The 19639-nt window shown below is 33.2% G+C and overlaps 1 protein-coding gene across 3 annotated transcripts; it reads right to left on the bottom strand.

Moving 5' to 3' along the window:
* Positions 1 to 5456: 5456 nt before the first annotated feature.
* Positions 5457 to 18844, bottom strand: pnck (pregnancy up-regulated nonubiquitous CaM kinase). 3 transcript variants are annotated; one of them, XM_055168936.2, is made up of 13 exons: positions 18589 to 18844; positions 18194 to 18330; positions 17716 to 17814; positions 17380 to 17511; positions 17203 to 17277; positions 14122 to 14260; positions 13814 to 13937; positions 11026 to 11101; positions 10842 to 10954; positions 10244 to 10322; positions 7745 to 7832; positions 6519 to 6600; positions 5457 to 6315 (listed from the first exon to the last, which is right to left on the bottom strand). In XM_055168936.2, the coding sequence occupies exons 3-13, from the start codon at positions 17790 to 17792 to the stop codon at positions 6305 to 6307; spliced, it is 996 nt and encodes a 331-aa protein (XP_055024911.2). In that variant the 5' UTR covers positions 17793 to 17814; positions 18194 to 18330; positions 18589 to 18844; the 3' UTR covers positions 5457 to 6304. The 3 variants fall into 3 exon arrangements, with proteins under 3 accessions (XP_055024911.2, XP_055024910.2, XP_073724264.1); XM_055168935.2 differs by lacking the exon at positions 18589 to 18844 and having other exon boundaries at positions 18177 to 18536; XM_073868163.1 differs by lacking the exon at positions 18589 to 18844 and having other exon boundaries at positions 18194 to 18536.
* Positions 18845 to 19639: the final 795 nt, after the last annotated feature.

Raw genomic sequence — 19639 nt, 5'->3', positions numbered from 1 at the left:
CCTATAACTTTGGCTATGATCATCATATTTACAAGGGACTTGTTTCCTTGGAGTTTTGAATAGTTGCCGAGTCCAACGATACCAAACATGCCAGGATTCGCCTTACGGTTAACCCTGTGCGGCAAAATAGTGCTTAAAAAACACGCGCGAATATCTCCGCGACCGTAATTCTGATCGACTCAAAAACACCATAGGAAGAAACTAACCTTACCTTCTGAACAAAAAGTTCTATTGGCGTTATATTAAAATTTTCATCAGAAATGACCGAAAAATGCAAAAAACGAAAAATTACCTTTTAAATTTTGTATTTTTTACACATAAATGGTTATAACTTCGCAACGAAAAGAGATTTTTTCACCAGATTTGATACGCTGATGTACGACCACAGTCTGAGGCTACACAAAAAAAATTGCTTGCTTGCACCACTAGTTGGCGTTATAATTGAACAAAACCTGTGATATCAAGCCAGCCCTATGGTCATACAACTGTTTCTTCACTAAACTAAAGTGTATAGTCATAAAACTAGCTCGATGTAACGTAATCATGACCTGAAGTTGCATGTACAATTTTGTCACAGCGCCACCTAGTGGTTTTGAGATAGAAAATTGAAAATTTTGCCTAAAACTACTGCAACAACACATCTAAAACCACAAGTCATCATGGATTATTCATTTCATGGCTTGGATTATAATCACTGGTGGATGTCAATTTACTGTCTAGCAACCAATGAGAATACCTTATCAACTGTTTTTGCAAGAGCTATATCTCTTCATCAGAACAGCGTAGAGACATGGGGGTGGGCTCTTTTGACTCATTAACACCACAGTAACATTTTGTGAGCTGAGTATTACCACTGCAAGCACCACTCACATTTCCTTCAGTGTTCTAGTTGTCAATGCTCCTCAAGACGTGAGGGAGAGATTTCACTGAATAAGAACACAGCTTTTTTGCTGATTACTGTTATATTAATTTGTCTGAAATCAGGAGGTTTTGCTAGGTTTTTTAAACTGCTCATCCGGACTCAAGTTTACCTTCTTCTGTGCCCTTTTTGGCTTGACCCCGGCATTGCTGCTCGCAGCTATATTTATTATCATCATTATTATCATTATCATTCTTATTATTATTACTGTCATTATTATTATTATTATTATTGTTATTACTATTATTGTCATTATTATTATTATTATTATTATTATTATTATTATTATTACTACTACAAATATACCCATGCTACTTATGACTGGTTTCGTGTTCCAGGGTCAGATATGAGGGCTGATGTTGGCATGATGTCATTTTTGCATTTGATGAAACTGTTCATGATGTTTTCACTCTGTTTCATTTTTCCCCTTTATTAGTGATTAAAACAACTTGGTAGAGATTTTGTAATTTGTTGCATCACAAAAGTCGGTGTTGAAGCACGACACAGGTGCTGTGGGTCAAGTCAAAGTGTGTGTTTTCCCTGCTCTTGAATACAGTAAGTGGATTGTTATCCATCAAAAGTGGGCACTCCAGTGAGATTACCTGAGCATCGTCTCTGAGACCCTCTGATCTGTACTTTCAGAGGCCACGGAGGACAAACCCAGCGCTGTTTCTTCTCTACTGTTTCAAGCATTATTTGTCTGTTCGTGCTGTCACATTAGTAACATCTGGCTCTATTGCTGGCCAGCGAAGCATTATACGTAGCAGCTATGGCGGGCTGTCAGAATCGACTAACGGTACGGCGTGGCCCGCTGGAAATAGTCATAAAGACGGACAGCGGCAGGTGTTCTCAAACAAACCTCAGCGTAATATCAGTGTCCATTGTCATGGCACAATACTTCCCATGACTAAGATCCTACCCACTCTTTTTCATAGGAAACTCACCAGCATCTTAATTAAAATGAATTATGCCAGATGGGTAGCAGATTGGGGTATGGAAATGAGCCAAGTTAGCAGTAAACACAATTCTGTTAACAAGACTGAACATTCTCTAACTTAACATCTATTCATATACAAACCCAAAGTAGGGTTTGATGGCCGGCCTCACCCTCGGTTTAAGTGTCTGAGGTCATGTGGTTTGGACTGTGATGTCTGTTTTACAATGCTTTGAGACGGGATGTGTCCCAAGAATAGAATAGAAATGTTTTTGACGTCAAATTCACAAGCAGTCGTAGGCACAATTCGTGCACGCTCATCGGGTTAAAGCAAACAAAGCTGTTATGCCCTTTTAACCGCACTTAAGTGTACCAGACAGGTCAGGTGTCTGAAGCTGTTAGTGGTAATCCAGGTCACATTGCTCTTTTCATATTTCCATTACCCTCGCAGACTAATGAAAAACCTCCACATTAGATATTTATTCATTGCATTAGCTGTGGCTCTTCTCGTGGTATGCGTGCCGTTTCAAATCACGCTTCCTGTGGCGCTGCGTTCCTATTGGACAGGAAGACATTTCATCCAACCAATCAAAATGCCCTCCTTCATTCTCTGCCTTTGTAAGACCTGACAACACATCTTAACTGGAAGACCATTTTGAGATTGTTTAATATATTATTGCCTGCGGTGCACGAAATTGCTTTCACACGGCTCTGGCAAAACCACGTTGCCTGAGGATGTTTTATGCAGGTTTAATAAAACTGCTGTCTCTTGATAAATACCAAAATGTTGTTGTTATATACACTTCATTTCATAAAAGTCATTTACACCTTAAAGAAGTGTGATTTGACATATTCCTGTGCTCCCTTAGGAAAAAATGTCTTTTACAGTATAAAGGGGGCTGTTTTATTTCTTGTAGGATTAGGATGTATAATTCCTACTGTATACTGCACCTTTACGACACATGATTTATTCTTATAGTGTTGGGTAGGTTTGTATATAGTAGGCTAAATCATGCTGAATGAATAATAAAACATTAGTCTCTCATTAGTCTCTTTCCATTTATCTTATAATCATTTCAGGCTTTGGCCTTTTTGCCAAATGGCAAGAACATCAAATAGACATTAACCATCATTTTCTGAATGCATTTACTGTGCATTCAGATGTGTTGAATATAGAGATTATGTAAAAACATTATATACAATAAATTCATTTGATGAAATTAAGATGGATATTTCACTAAATCTGGCAATGCACGATTATTATTATGTTAATAATGTATGATTATTATGTTACCTATTAAAATTCTAATTATTGCGCATTAAATAATCATCATTTAAAAAGAGACATTTTCTAATGTTTTGAAGCCTACTTGTCTTGGACAACTGATTAAACAAAGACCTACACTGCCCCCTATTGGATAAAATGTTTACATCTTTTAAAAATGGCACAAACATTTTGCATGCATATGTTGATTTTCATTGAAATATTGGCTGATTTGGATATGAAATATTTTTCTTTCGTCCTATTTGTATTATGATTGACTTAAAGTGGGCTATATAGATTGAAAAATAAAATTTTACCAACATCTAGCATTAAAACCTGTTAGCTAAGCCAATAACAGCGTTGACACTCAGAAGGTTAATAATGATAGCAATTGGTGCTGTATATGAAAGCTAATGTGCTGGTACTTCGGGTCTGAGATAAATCATTGTTGCACTAAAATTTTAAGTTTAATCAACTTGAAATTTCAATTCATTTCAACTTTCTTGACTAGTAAGGAGTTTCTATAAATTCAAAAAAAATTAAGTTATTTCAATTTTATTTTTGTAATTTATAGCAACTTCTCACTAGTCAAGAAAGTTTTAATTAATTGTAATTTTTAAAGGTGGGGTGCATGATCAATGTTGATATTTGAAATCACCTAACCAAACACGCCCCTACCCCAATATAATCTGGACCTTCTCTTGATAGACCCGCTCCACACATACGCAACTCAGGCAATGATGTTGGTTAGTACACACGCCCCTTACTGCTGATTGGCTACAAGTGAATTTTGGTACTCGGCCCAACTCCCTTTTCCAAAGTGTTTTTGAAAAATGATGCACCCCGCCTTTAAGTTGAATAAACTTAAAATTTTAAGTGCAACATGGAATTTTTACAGTGAGAAAATATCATTTCTGCAAATATATTTATAGGTACTTGTTAAAGTAAGCATCACTAAGGCTGGATTTAAATCTTGATGCCCAGTTCCGACTTGTTGCCTATATCTGATTTTTTGACATCATGTATCCGATTCGTATTTGATTTATTTCCACATATAAATGAGGCCTGAAACCAATCTGAGAATATCAGAATCTATAAGCTTTTTTCTTGCTTACACATTCGTGAGTCATATTCAGTCTATGCCACATGAGAGAAAAAAATCTAAATTGAGTCAAACATGCAATGCGGCCTAATACTAATGCTCTTATACATTTGGGGTTTGTGTAAATCCCTATAGCCTGAAAAATTAAACTTCAGCATGTAACTGTGCTCAGACAAGTAAGTGGAGTGATGTTACTTTTCCAAGACTTTTACAAATCATTTTAAAAATTTTAAGTGAAGGAGAAAGACTTCCACACTGCAAAAAATGATTTTCAAGAAAACATATTCTTAGTATTTTTGTCTTGTTTTCACTAAAAAACTTAAAAAAAGCTTTTTTGATGAGCAAAACGGCCCAAGAAAATAAGTCTAGTTTTTAGACCAAAAAGACCAAATGATTTTGTGCATAAAACAAGCAAAAAAAAAATCTTCCAATGGGTTAGGCTAATTTTTCTTGATTTTTTTCTTGAATTTAGTGTTTTAAAAAAAATGTTTTTGCTTACCTCATTGGCAGATTTTTTTTTGCTTGTTTTATGCACAAAGTCACTTAAATATTAGTTATTTTTGGTCTAAAAACTGGACTTATTTTCTTGGGTCATTTTGCTCATAAAGAAAAAGCATCTTAATTTAAGAATTTTTAGATATTTTCACTGAAAACTAGACAAAACTACTACGAATTTTTTTCTTGAAAATCATTTTTAGCACTGCAGACACAAACATCCTATCCATGTATATAGGTCATGTAAAAACTCACCCAGATTGAATTATTTGTCTGTAAAAGATTTCCTTATGTTGACTGCTGAGTACAGTATGTATGTAGGGCTCTTTCCATAAATGAAAGGGGCGGCGTGTCTGTCTTATTGGCCTGTTATTAAAGTCAGGTCTGAATGTACTCTGTTGTTCTAAATTCATGGTGTAGCCTATTTTTGTATGTTTGCTTAGAGTCGATGTGATCTCAGAAAAGACCCTGTTCATTTTCCCAACACATTATTCTAAATATATCAAATGTTTATTTTGGTTGTCTTTCATCAAAATGTAATAACTTGCTGTGCCTCACATAGGCAGGTTCAGCTATTGGATAACTATTGTATTGTTTTTACAAACTCCCATTCAAGTCTGGCTCCTTTCTGATGTCCATATTTAAGACAGAATATTGTTTTGTCATTCATTGTTATTTTTGTACATATATTGTTTTGAGCAGCAAAGTTGGTGTTATTATCCATAGTCCACAGAGAATCATCTATAAGAAAGGTTTTTATTGTGCGTTGTACACGATACTCGTACATATGACAATAAATGACTATTCCACAGTGAAATCCAGAGATACAAGAAACAGCGACTACTTATTTACTGTATTTATACGTTTTCTCATGCTGTATGATATTTGTCCCTGTAGAGGCACTGATAAACCCACGGTGACAGCACTTGACACTACATGGCTAAATATTCTTTTCTGTCAAATAGCAGCATGCAGTTATGTGTCAAATACAAGCACATGGGGAGCTGTGATGGAGCGAGATTTCTATAGCGACAGCTCAGTCCAGAGAAACAGCAGCAGCTTACAGACAACATTTCATTTAAAGCTCACGTATGTTTTATATAAATCCTGTCTTGTGAGAATTTACATTTCATTATGTTCCACAAACATGCCATGCTTAAAAAGATAGTTCACCCAAAAATTTACATTTTGTTTCACCATCATGTTGGTTTTAACTTCTTTTGAACACAAAAGAAGATATTTTGATAAATGATGGTAAGCATGCAGTTGACAGCATTGACTCCCATAGTATTCGTTTTTCCTACTATGGAAGTCAATGGGTGCTGTCAACTGGGAACCATAATCTATCCAAATATTTTCCTTTGTGTTTAACAGAATAAAGAAACTCATAAAGGTTTAGACTAAGACATTTTTGGGTGAACTACCCCTTTAATTATATTTTTTATTGGTGATTACCCAAATCGTTAATTTTTTTTGTTTTTGTAATGGCTAATTCACTTCCTTTATTTTTAAGAGTAGTGCTAATAAGGACCAAGTTGTATGGGTTTGAATCATAATGAGGAAATGATGAGAGATCTCCCAACTTGATGGTCAGATGGCCCCTGTAAAAATAAAAAGGGAAAACCAAACATTTACAAAAATATACTATAAATATTTCTCAGGCAAAGAAAAACATGCATTGCAAAAATAATGTATCATGTAAAATCCATTTGATTTAATCTTGCAAGTTTTAGGCTTATAGGTTTTAACAATGCCATGCATATTTTTATACAAGCACATAAACATAAGCTTTTCTTACTTTTACCTGTGGATTTATCTCCTTCATCATCCTCAGGGTGGGTTTTTTTGGTTAAATGGCGCACAATTATTGTGGCATTAAAGGCTCTCTGAAACACATGAATGATGCAATATTAGCTTTTTTGAATCAGTGAACTTTCTCTTTATATGAGCAAAGGACTTAATGTAATGTTTTGAAGCATGATCGTAATATTCATTACAGTTTTTCCCTTTTGAAGATACAATCCATAATTACAGGCAGAGTCAACGCAATCTCATGGAAATTTGTTTGCTTTTTTATGAGGTGGCTAATTTGTATTAATTTGTGCGACCACGGTTTGCTTTCGCTCATGTGACATTGGGGTTAGGGTTGGGGTCTTCTCTTTCAAAAATTAACCATGGTTTTACTACAGTTAAAGCAAAAAAAAACATGGTTATTGTAGTAAAACCATTGATACCACAATATGACCATGGTTTTTAAAAGCCATAATTAAACCATGGTTACTGTAGTAATTAATACACCAAAAAAACATGGTTAATTTTTGTAAGGGTTGTTATTGTTTTTTATGATAATCTGTACTAATCTGTAAATTATAAAATATATTACCCAACTTGTAATATATATACGAATTCCTGTGAGATCAGGCTAGTAGAGCAACAACCAGCAATATAGTCAAACAAAGCATCTACATATTTACATAACTATTTCTATCCAAGCATGCAAAGTGTTGTATCAGCCTAAGAGGTCATTGATACCGGTCATGTAGTTATTTTTTTGCTGACACACTGTATGTGAGTATTATACAGTGTGATTTTCAAGTAGCCTACTAGATAAAAGTCCGGTCTGCATTACTAAAAACTTCATAGGCTGTGTGCAAAATTATTGCCATGACACAAGCTTAAAATAGGAAAACTGAACATTTAGTGAATGCAGAAAAATGGCAGAAAAATGCATTGAACACAAATACATTTATTCTTATTAAAATGAAACTTTCCTTATACCATGTACTGTATAGCCATGCATGCTTATTTACTTGTTTTATACCAATTTTTGGTAGAATATCCAACATGAATTGTGCTAAAGCATTTATGTTGTGGATATACAGACTGTATTGTTGATATGATCTTGTGTTGTTGATATGATACTGTATAATACAGTTTTGTTTCAACAACACAAGATGTTTGAAATGTTTTGTTATGCTACCCCTGTTGAAAGTTGATATTGCTAGTCAATGTTGTTGTCATCAGACTTACCCTCCATTGACTCTTAGCAAAGTTCTTCTGGATCTGTGCTGACACCGAACCATGGATGTTCTTGTCTAAAGCCGCACCTCCTGATATCCTGCCAACACAAAACATGAAATGTTTAATGTTGCTACCTTTTCTAAATGATCTTAAAGGGGTCATAGCGTAAAAAAAAATCTGACTTTTTACATGTTTAAATGCTATAATTGGGCTTCTATCAACCTAGAAAACGTAAAAAAAGAAAAACCCAGTAACTTTGTTTAGGTAAGCCATTCTCTGCAAGCATGTGAAAAATTAGGTTGTTCAGATTTCGCCTGTTTTGTGAGGTAGGTAGTAAGGCCAACTACAATAATACCACCCCTTAATCTGCACCATCCAATCGCGGCACTGACATTTAGTGCAGAGAGAAAGAGAGAAAGAAAATAAATGACAGCACAATTGAGTTTCAATTGCAACAAACCACCATCATTGCAATCAATGTTTGCATTTCATCAACTCATTTGCATTTGCAGTTTTTATACAGACGCTAGGACACATTTCTCAATGCTTAGGTCACTTTCGCAAAACTCTTCACACAGTGAGCACAACAGAAATCTATGTGGGCTAAACTGAGGATCAATTATCAGCTTTGGCACAAAATACATTCAATGACTACATCTATAAAATTTCATGAATTCTTTTCTCACTCAGACACAACAACTGCCAAAACTCTTTATACATACATGCCAATTTGCACATGCTTACATACTGTTTTCAAAACTGTTAAACGTGTTCAAAACAATAACATAATACCAAACTGAATAAGACAGAAATTTGCTACATTTCTATAGTAATATTTTAATGAAATATATATTTTAAATCTTAAAATTTAAATGATAAAAACTATTGGACAATTGGACCAGCCACAGCTGTCCACAGCCGAGTAGATTAGCATTACTATTGTATCTATCTGTATCAGTGGATGGGGTGTATACAAATTCTTGTATTTTGGAATTACGCAATGCAAAAAAAGTAAAAATAAATAAACAACATAAAATATTGAAGAATTCTGCATCATGTCTGATTCATTCCAGTAACATATTGCAGTGAATTATAAACAGAGATGTGTCCTTGTTTTACACAAGAAAACATTGTATAATGCTACATGTTGTCATTGTTTTGTGGGTGACAAAGTGCGTTTGTCGGCTGTCAACCTTTGCTAGTGTTCTGGAAGAATGAGTTGATTTGAGACCTGAATAAAGTGTTTTGGTAGTTGTAGTGCATTTTTGTGAAATGAACTGCTTTGCCAAGCTGAAAGTCGGTTATGAGAACTGTGTGAAGAGTTTTGCAAAAGTCACCTAAGTATTGAGAAATATGTCCTAGCGTCTGTAAAAAAAACCTGTAAAAGGACACACCCAAAAACCGCACATTTTTGCTCAGGCCTAAAAAGTGGCAATTTTAACATGCGATAATTAATTATCTGTGGAGTATTTTGAGCTAAAACTTTACATTTGCACTCTGGGGACACTTATACAAATATTTATTTTACATCTTTAAAAAAATCTCATAAAATGACCCCTTTAACAATAAGAGCACATACAGTATACACCAAAAACATATGATGGATTATTTTAACCCAAATATAAATGTTTTCTGGATTAATTTACCCCAAAGGTTGGGTTTGTCCCTTTTTGACCTAACATTGAAAATAACACAGCATATTTTCGATTTTGAGCCAAGACATTAAAAGAGATTTAAATATGAAATGTAATCTTTCTCATACAGCTCCTCAAAGACCTTGAATTATCTTATATATCCTGTTCACATTCATTCAATAGCTTTATATTCTTCTGTATGTCAGTTTCATCATTTGTGTCTATTATGTCTTAAGAGACAAATAAAATACCTGAGAGCTCTGTGAAGTCTCTTGAGCTATAAAAAAGAAATTCCTAAATGATCATATGTTTTCAAGAGTACCACAGAAAAAGCAATGCATCGGTTATTTGCATTTTATCCGCAATTGTTCTCTGATTAATTTCTGTGATGAAACATATAGGGGTGGTTTCCCGGACCAGGATTAGCTTAATCCAAGACTAGGCCTTAGTTTAATTAGGAAATATAACTAGTTTTAACAAACATGCCTTACTAAAAACATTACTTGTGTGCATTTTGAGGTAAAACAAGGGGCACTGATGTATTTTAAGATATGTCAGAGCAAGTTGTTTTCAGTTTGGACAGCTTTTAAAAGTGTTTAAGTCTAGGACTAGTCTAATCCCTGTCCGGGAAACCGCCCCATAATTGTTATGATTATTTTAAACCCACATCCTTATCAAACTGTTTTGCAGGTAAACAGACATCTGTTTATCCTGCATTTCATAATAATCCTGTTCCTGTCCGTGCATGTCCTCCTACGCAGCTGCACAGATGTGGTCCTGCTCTTCATCTGTTTATTAAGGTCATCCTCTCTTTTCATCGTAGATTAACCCTTCGGTTTTGCGGCCGCCTCCCCGCTGCTATTTATGGACTTACCAAGGATGCTGCAAGGCCTGGTCACTATCGAACCTCTTCACTGGATCTTTCTGCAGTAAGTGAAGTATGAAGTCTTTTGCTGAAGCATTAGCGGGGAAAGGAAAGCAGAGAACACAATGAGATCAATACCACTTAATGCTCGGTATGTGCCATGTTTAGGACTGCATTATAAAGCACTGCGTTTTAATTCAATGGATGAAGTTTTCAAAACCACTCCTGAAAGCATCTGTGCACCTTGTTGCTCCATCTCAGCATTTTAAGCAACATATCCATGTTGAGATTATTTATAAGTATAAAGTAAATGCTTCAGAAGGGTATATGGATGTCAATATTTGTGCATTTCCCTTCCAGTCCAGGGATCAGGTGCATGGGGAGGGTTAAAAGGAAAGAAAATGCATTCATTCTTAAAGTATATAAAAGCAAAAAATAAAACAAGTGAGATGTATGTGTGTATGTATAAGTCCCAGTCATGTGTTGTTCATTTTAAACATGCATTATGTTAATTACTTCCAAAAATGTATTCCACAATATTCTTGCTGTTTTGAATAAGATGTTATTCTGCTACTTCATATGAGATCAGATATTGTTGTTGTCATACCTGAATCTGAAATGTCATCCCAATATGGTGAATCAAAGTCGTATTCAGCCTTTATGATCAGCTTGTAGAGTTGTGTGTCATTATCATCGTAGAACGGAGGATAACCACACAACCTGTAAGACACATCACACCGCTAATAGACAGTGGATATAAAACAACAAGGTCTATTCTGAATTATACTCACAGTATGAATGTTATCACCCCGATGGCCCACAGGTCCACCTCTTTACTGTATGTCTTCTGCTGGAGAAGTTCAGGAGCTGTAAACACACAGTGAACATCAAAATCAGTGCTACAACAAATGCTTTGAGGATTCTTCTGGGTTTTTTTTTTGCACTGTTTAGGGTTTAGGTGTTCACTTAAAAATGGCTGGGTTAAAATATTGGCCCGATGCTGGGTTGTTGGATGGATGGATGGATGGTGAATGGATGGATGGTGAATGGATGGATGGATGAATGAATAGATGGATGATGAATGGATGAATGGGTGGATGGATGAATGAATATATGGATAGATGGATGGATGAATGAATGAATATATGGATGGATGGATGGATGAATGAATGAATATATGGATGGATGGATGAATGAATGAATATATGGATGGATGGATGGATGGATGGATGGATGGATGGATGGATGAATGAATGAATATATGGATGGATGGATGGATGGATGAATATGTGGATGGATGAATGAATGAATGAATATACGGATGGATGGATGAATGAATGAATGAATATATGGATGGATGGATGGATGGATGGATGAATATGTGGATGGATGAATGAATATATGGATGGATGGATGAATGAATGAATATATGGATGGATGGATGGATGGATGAATATGTGGATGGATGAATGAATGAATGAATATACGGATGGATGGATGAATGAATGAATGAATATATGGATGGATGGATGGATGAATATGTGGATGGATGGATGAATATGTGGATGGATGAATGAATATATGGATGGATGGATGAATGAATGAATATATGGATGGATGGATGGATGAATGAATGAATATATGGATGGATGGATGGATGGATGGATGAATATGTGGATGGATGAATGAATGAATGAATATACGGATGGATGGATGGATGGATGGATGAATTAATGAATATATGGATGGATGGATGGATGGATGGATGGATGGATGAATATGTGGATGGATGAATGAATCTATGGATGGATGGATGAATGAATGAATGAATGAATATACGGATGGATGGATGGATGAATGAATGAATGAATGAATGAATATATGGATGGATGGAAGGATATGTGGATGGATGAATGAATGAATATACGGATGGATGGATGGATGGATGAATATATGGATGGATGAATGAATCAATATATGGATGGATGGATGAATATATGGATGAATGAATGAATGAATGAATATACGGATGGATGGATGGATATGTGGATGGATGAATGAATGAATGAATGAATGAATGAATATACGGATGGATGAATATGTGGATGTATGGATAAATATATGGATGGATGGATGGATGCATGAATGAATATATGTATGGATGGATGGATGGATGGATGGATGGATGGATGGATGGATGGATGAATATATGGATGGATGGATGGATGAATATATGGATGGATGGATGGATGAATATATGGATAGATGGATGGATGGATGAATGAATGAATATATGGATGGATGGATGGATGAATGAATGAATATACGGATGGATGGATGAATATGTGGATGGATGGATGGATGAATGAATGAATATATGGATGGATGGATGGATGAATATGTGGATGGATGAATGAATGAATGAATATACGGATGGATGGATGGATGGATGGATGGATGGAGGGATGAATTAATGAATATATGGATGGATGGATGGATGGATGGATGAATATGTGGATGGATGAATGAATATATGGATGGATGGATGAATGAATGAATGAATATACGGATGGATGGATGGATGGATGGATGAATGAATGAATATATGGATGAATGGATGGATATGTGGATGGATGAATGAATGAATATACTGATGGATAGATGGATGAATATATGGATGAATATATGGATGGATGGATGAATGAATCAATATATGGATGGATGGATGAATATATGGATGAATGGATGAATATATGGATGGATGGATGGATGAAGGAATGAATGAATGAATATACGGATGGATGAATGAATGAATATATGGATGGATGGATGAATATACGGATGGATGGATGAATGGATGCATGGATGCATGGATGAATATATGGATGGATGGATGGATGGATGGATGCATGGATGAATATATGGATGGATGGATGGATGAATGAATGAATATATGGATGAATGAATTAATGAATGAATGGATGGATGGATGAATGTGTGGATGGATGAATATGTGGATGGATGAATGTGTGGATGGATGAATATGTGGATGGATGAATGAATGAATGAATGAATGAATATAATGATGGATGAATATGTGGATGTATGGATGAATATATGGATGGATGGATGCATGAATGAATGTATGTATGTATGTATGTATGGATGGATGGATGGATGGATGGATGAATATATGGATGGATGGATGAATGAATGAATGAATATACGGATGGATGGATGGATGGATGGATAAATATATGTATGGAAGGATGGACGGATGAATCAATGAATGAATGGATGGATGGATGGATGGATGGACGGACAGGCGGAATAACAATTTTTTACAACAAACAAATACATTTATACAGGTTTGAGAGAGAGGGTTAATTATTTCAGAATTTTCATTTTTGGGTGAACTATCCCTTTAACAAAAACTCAGCATGTTTATTTATAATATATGAATGAATTAATATCATGCTTTTGATTTCCTGCCTACACCCTTGTGACGGAAAAAAATTGAGTTGAGATCTGAAATGCTTGATATTGTTAGTAGTGATCATCAGATTTTCCTCTTCTTACCGACATATGCAGGTGTCCCACAGGCAGTGGATAGAGCTCCTTGATCTTCCATTTTAGACAAACCAAAGTCACTGATGACAATTTTGGAGTCTTCTAATGGAGTCTCATACAACAAGTTTTCTGGCTGATGGAGAGAAAATTCACTATGATTTTGATGGCCACATGCCACCCACATGCAGTTTTTAGTCAATGTTTTTTTCAAAATCTACCCAAGGACGCAGAACATACGCCCAAAAGTGTTTGGCTCAAGAGCTCTTTAAATGTAAATGTTAAACACAGATTAAAGTCATAATATTTTTGTGGTATACCTTTAGATCCCGATGCACGATGCCCAGCTGGTGGAGATACTTCACTGCGTTTAGCACCTGAAATATGACCCGACTGGTGTCTTTCTCTGTGTAACTGCCTCTCTCCAGAATCCTGTCCAATAGCTCTCCACCTGTCAAACTAAAAGAGAAATACAATCTTATACACACAAAAATTACTTTCTTACCTAGTATTTTTGTCTTGGTTTAAGTAAAAACATCTAAAAAAATTAAATCAAGATGCATTTTCTTGATAAACAACATGACCTAAGAAAATAAATCTGGTTTTTAGACAAAAATAATGAAATTAAGTTGAATTTGTGTTTAAAACAAGCAAACAAATCTGCCAAAGGGGTAAGAAAAAAAATCTTCAAATAAGTTTAGTTTTTTGCTTAAACCCCTAAATTTTTTAAATTAAGATGCTTTTTCTTGATGAGCAAAACGACTCAAGAAAATAACTAGACCAAAAATATCAAATTTAAGCGATTTTGTGCATAAAACAAGCAAAAAAAATTCCAACACTAAATAAAAAAAAAATCAAGAAACTTTTGCTTAAAAGCATCTTAATTTAAGAATTTTAGATATTTTTACTGAAAGCAAGACAAAAATACTAAGAATTATTTTTCTTAAAAAAATAATTTTTGCAGTGTAATTCAATAGTAATTTTCTAACCCCATTGGCACATTTGTTTGCTTGTTTTAAGCACAAATTCACTTAAATTGTATAATTTTTGTCTAAAAAATTGATTTATTTTCTTAGGTCATTTTGCTCATCAAGAAAATGCATCTTGATAAGAATTCTTAGATATTTGTACTGAAAACCAAACGAAAATACTAAATAAGAAAGTCATCTTTGCGGTATATCTATCTATCGCCGCATACAACATTAAGGGGCGGTTTCCCAGACAGGGCTTATCCTAGTCCCAGATTAAAATATTTGAGCTACTTTAATTTCAAAACACCTTGTCCTGACATATTTTAATATATATCGGTGCCATTGTTTGGTCTCAAGATGCACACCAGTATAATTTTTTGTAAGGTTTGTTTGTATAAACTTCTTAAATGTCGTAAAATAACTAAGGCCTAGTCCTGGATTAATCTAAACCCTGTCTGGGAAAGAGAAACTGCCCCTTTTAGAGTTTAGACTTTAATCCTCATTAATCATAATTTCTGGTGTCTCTTGAATTTCAACAAAAGCAAACATCAGGACTGACATAAAGTCACTCAACAGCAAATGTAAAAGACTGAGAGCGTGAAAAGACCCATGAAAGATGTGACTCAAAATATAAAACTAAAAATAATTTGCAATTTGCAATTATTAAGATCGAAAAACACTGCTTTTTTTCCCCTACTTAAATTTTCAGTAAATAAATGCAAATAAAAACATAATTTTAAAGAATTTGGCAGAAATGTTGTCGGTAGTTGACCGAATGAAACCAAAAGTTATTGTTTTACTTAAACCCATACTTAAAAAAGTAAAAAATGTAAAACTGAAAGGGACCATTGAAATACACTATATATATATATATATATATATATATATATATATATATATATATATATATATATATATATATATATATATATATATATATATATATATATATATATATACATATATATATATATATATATATATATATATACATATATATATATATATATATATATATATATATACGTATATATATATATATATATATATATATATATACGTATATATATATATATATATATATATATACGTATATATATATATATATATATACGTATATATATATATATATATATATATATACGTATATATATATATATACGTATATATATATATATATATATATATATATATATATATATATATATATATATATATATATATATATATATATATATATATATATATATACGTATATATATATATATACGTATATACATATATATATATACGTATATATATATATATATATATATATGTATATATATATATATATATATGTATATATATATATATATATATGTGTATATATATATATATATATATATATATATATATACGTATATATATATATATATATATATATATATATATATATATATATATATATATATATATATATATATATATATATATATATATATATATATATACACATATATATATATATATATACATATATATATATATATATATATACATATATATATATATATATATACGTATATATATATATATACGTATATGGCAATAAGTTATAATGCAAAACATCATCTCATATTAGGCTGTCTATCTGTGCTGTAATGAAAAATCACCACTAGAGGGAAGTCTTTACTAACTTTTATTTCCTAATAGCCAAACACTACTACAGAAAATATATATTTAATTTTTTCTCAATCGCTTTGGCTCAGTTGTAAAATGAGATTTTTTTTCAAAACCATATGTTCAGATCTCCAACAATTAGTTTCTTCTTGACATCAGATTTGAATTACTTATTGATTTTCAGTTTCCTGAAATGGACTGTATAAATAAAATAAATGTTCAAATTCATTTTATATGTACAGTATTGACTCTTCTCAACAAATATTAGATTTATATAAACCCTTAATTTCCAAGGTTGACTGTCATGGTGAAAACACAACTAAACATTTTGACCAGTGTAGTTTATATTTTGGTGGCCAAAATATTTTCACTGACACAAAAACTAGATTTTGAAGCATGAATGAAATGTTTTGGGTGAGTGTCTACATTTTGCAGACATGCAATAAAGTTTAAGCAAACAGAGACTGTTTAGACTGTTTAAAATGTGCCAAAGCAATTTAGAAAATATTTGGATTATTTATCATTTAGTATTTTATAGTGATATGTTTGTAATTTAGTATATACACTTTTATGAACTGGTAAGTATAGCAAAATAGCACTGTGATAAATATAATGTCTTTTCTAAAGGCTTTAATGCTGAGAATACAATTTTTTATTGATATTGCTGGTTGTTTATAAAGCACTGACTGTATATAAAGAGTATTGCTATTACACACTATATACAAACTACAGCATAATAATAAAATATTTTCAATGATGATCACTCACAGTGTCATTATCAGATAGAGTTTTGTAGGGGTCTCAAAGGTTTCCTCCAAAGAAACGATATTTTCATGGTTGATTCTGTAAAACAAATAAAACATAATGCTATTTTGATTGTCTAACATTGATAAGATTGATCAATAATCAATCATTAAAACTAAATCAGTTTATAAAAGGACTGACCTGCGTAATACAGCAATCTCATTCTCCAGCATGGACTCTTTTCCTTTCAGCGCTCTCTTGCGGATGCACTTGACAGCTACGAGCTTGTTTGTGCATCTGTGCTGAGCTACTCGAACCTCCGAAAATGAGCCCCTAAGATATAATGTATTTATATTGTTCATCATTCACAGATTTAGCTAAAATATTTGTATTAAACCACATTGCATTAAAACACAGAGTTTTCTACTATACTGTATTTTTCTTTCCAGTTCACAAGCCCTTAAATTTGTTTGTTAACATAAATGTTGTTATAATCTTTGCATTCATGTTGTGTTCAGGTGTGAATGCAATACTGACTCTCCCAGTTTCTCTTTGAGCTCATAAACAGCATTGATGTCATCTGATTTTCTCCGAGGGTCTTTCAATAGAGGCATTCTGACGCAGGGTAAGTGAAAGCTGCACACACACACAAACACACACACATATATGAGCTGAAAACACACAACTAAAATCATCAACACATTCATTTTTAAGCCTGAAAAACACATTTGCCTTTTTACTCCAAGCACTTATGAATATGTTTTGAAATGCAAATATCCAAAATCTGTTTCCTTTAGCTGAATGGTTAACAAGAAGGTATATTTCTTTTCTCTTTCCAAATCTATCAACGCTGCTTGATGTTGGATTGCAATGAAAATGAAAAGACTTCATTGCCCTGACATGACATTTTCTGTCAATATGTATCCCACTTTCTTTTCACATGCAGTTACCTATGAATCTGTTATCATTCAAATCTGTCCATCAAAAAAGAAACTCACCTGATTATAACAATTACCTGCCTGTGAAGAGCTGAAAATCTTCTGCTGCTGATGTTCACATCAGCAAACTCCCAATAGTCTCTCTGCTCACATCACATTCATTTTACACGGATGGCCTTGGACGCCCACATGCTTCAGAGAGGAGTAATGACTTCTGAAAGAGTAGAGGAACAAGGACAAGCAAACATGCACATAAAAGAGAGAAAGAGCAGGGTGATGAGGGAGATTAAAAAAAACGATAAGAATATAGAGAGAAAGAGGTGGTCAAGCTACTAACACTGACTTAAATACTTAAATGTAAAGCTTTAATCATGATAAAAACAGATATACAGCTATCTCCTCTATTCTTACACAAACAAGCACATTCAATCTGTATCTTCATTATTTCAGTGAAGCTACTGTTTGAAAATACCTTCAGATTGTCTGATGCCAGAAGTTACAGTCTCTGTTTACATTATTGTCATCTGTTTTCAGTAGTGTGGCAGTCATCCAGAAATCTCTCAGCCTTCCTTGTACGGGCAAATGAGTATTACACCCTACTGCTACATAAACACTGCACACATACTGTACTCATAAAGACCAGACTTTCTCATGCACAGTATGTGCTGTTAACCTGCGGCCCTTTACATCTGCTATATATCAAAGTGCATTGTTTCAAATAGTGATTTTTTTCTGGTAGTCGGATGAATAGTGTGTTTTTGTTACTCATATATGCTGTGACATCAAGCAAGGGTTTTACTTTTTTTTTTTTTTAAATAACTGGGTTATGCCACAGCATTAGAAAAGATTTATTAGATAAGCATAATGTTACAGATTGATGTGATGAATGATTTTCATAGTTTAAGATATGAATCACTTTAACAGCTACTGGCATCCGATGTAATGGGATAAACATGCAGTAAAAAAATTACTACAGATGTTTTTCTTTGACTGTAATGTTTAAGATGTTGTAATGAATAATCACCACTAGAGGGAAGTCTTGCACAGAAAAAAAAACATTTTTAGATTTGAAGGTCGATATAATATTATTTATTTAGTATTTTATAATAATATTTTTTTAAATATGCAATTTATTATGTGCAATAATTTTTTTTTAAACTGGTAAGTAGCAAAGTATTATTATTTAGCAAGCCTGCATATATGTATTTTTTTTAAAGCTTTTATGTTTTAAAGGTTTTCTCAGTCACTTTGGAGCATTTCTCAGATCATTTTTTAAAACATTTCGTTCAACCTCCACATCAACAAGTCAGTTGTGCACAACATAAAACAAATTCTTATTGTTTTGGACAAATTGGTACAATAATGCAGATGATTATGTACAATTTTCTGCTGCTACATTTTCAATTGCTTATGTCATTTTCATCAAAACACATTATACTGGTTGTGGTTTGTGTTGAATAGTCTTACACCTCAAAACATTTAGGAATTAGTTCATCGTATAAGTCGTGACATGCAGAATGTCA

Source organism: Misgurnus anguillicaudatus, chromosome 5, assembly GCF_027580225.2.
Source record: "Misgurnus anguillicaudatus chromosome 5, ASM2758022v2, whole genome shotgun sequence".
NCBI classification, from domain to species: domain Eukaryota; kingdom Metazoa; phylum Chordata; class Actinopteri; order Cypriniformes; family Cobitidae; genus Misgurnus; species Misgurnus anguillicaudatus.
Note: the sequence above shows the minus strand (reverse complement) of the source record. Positions and strands in the feature narration are given on the sequence as shown.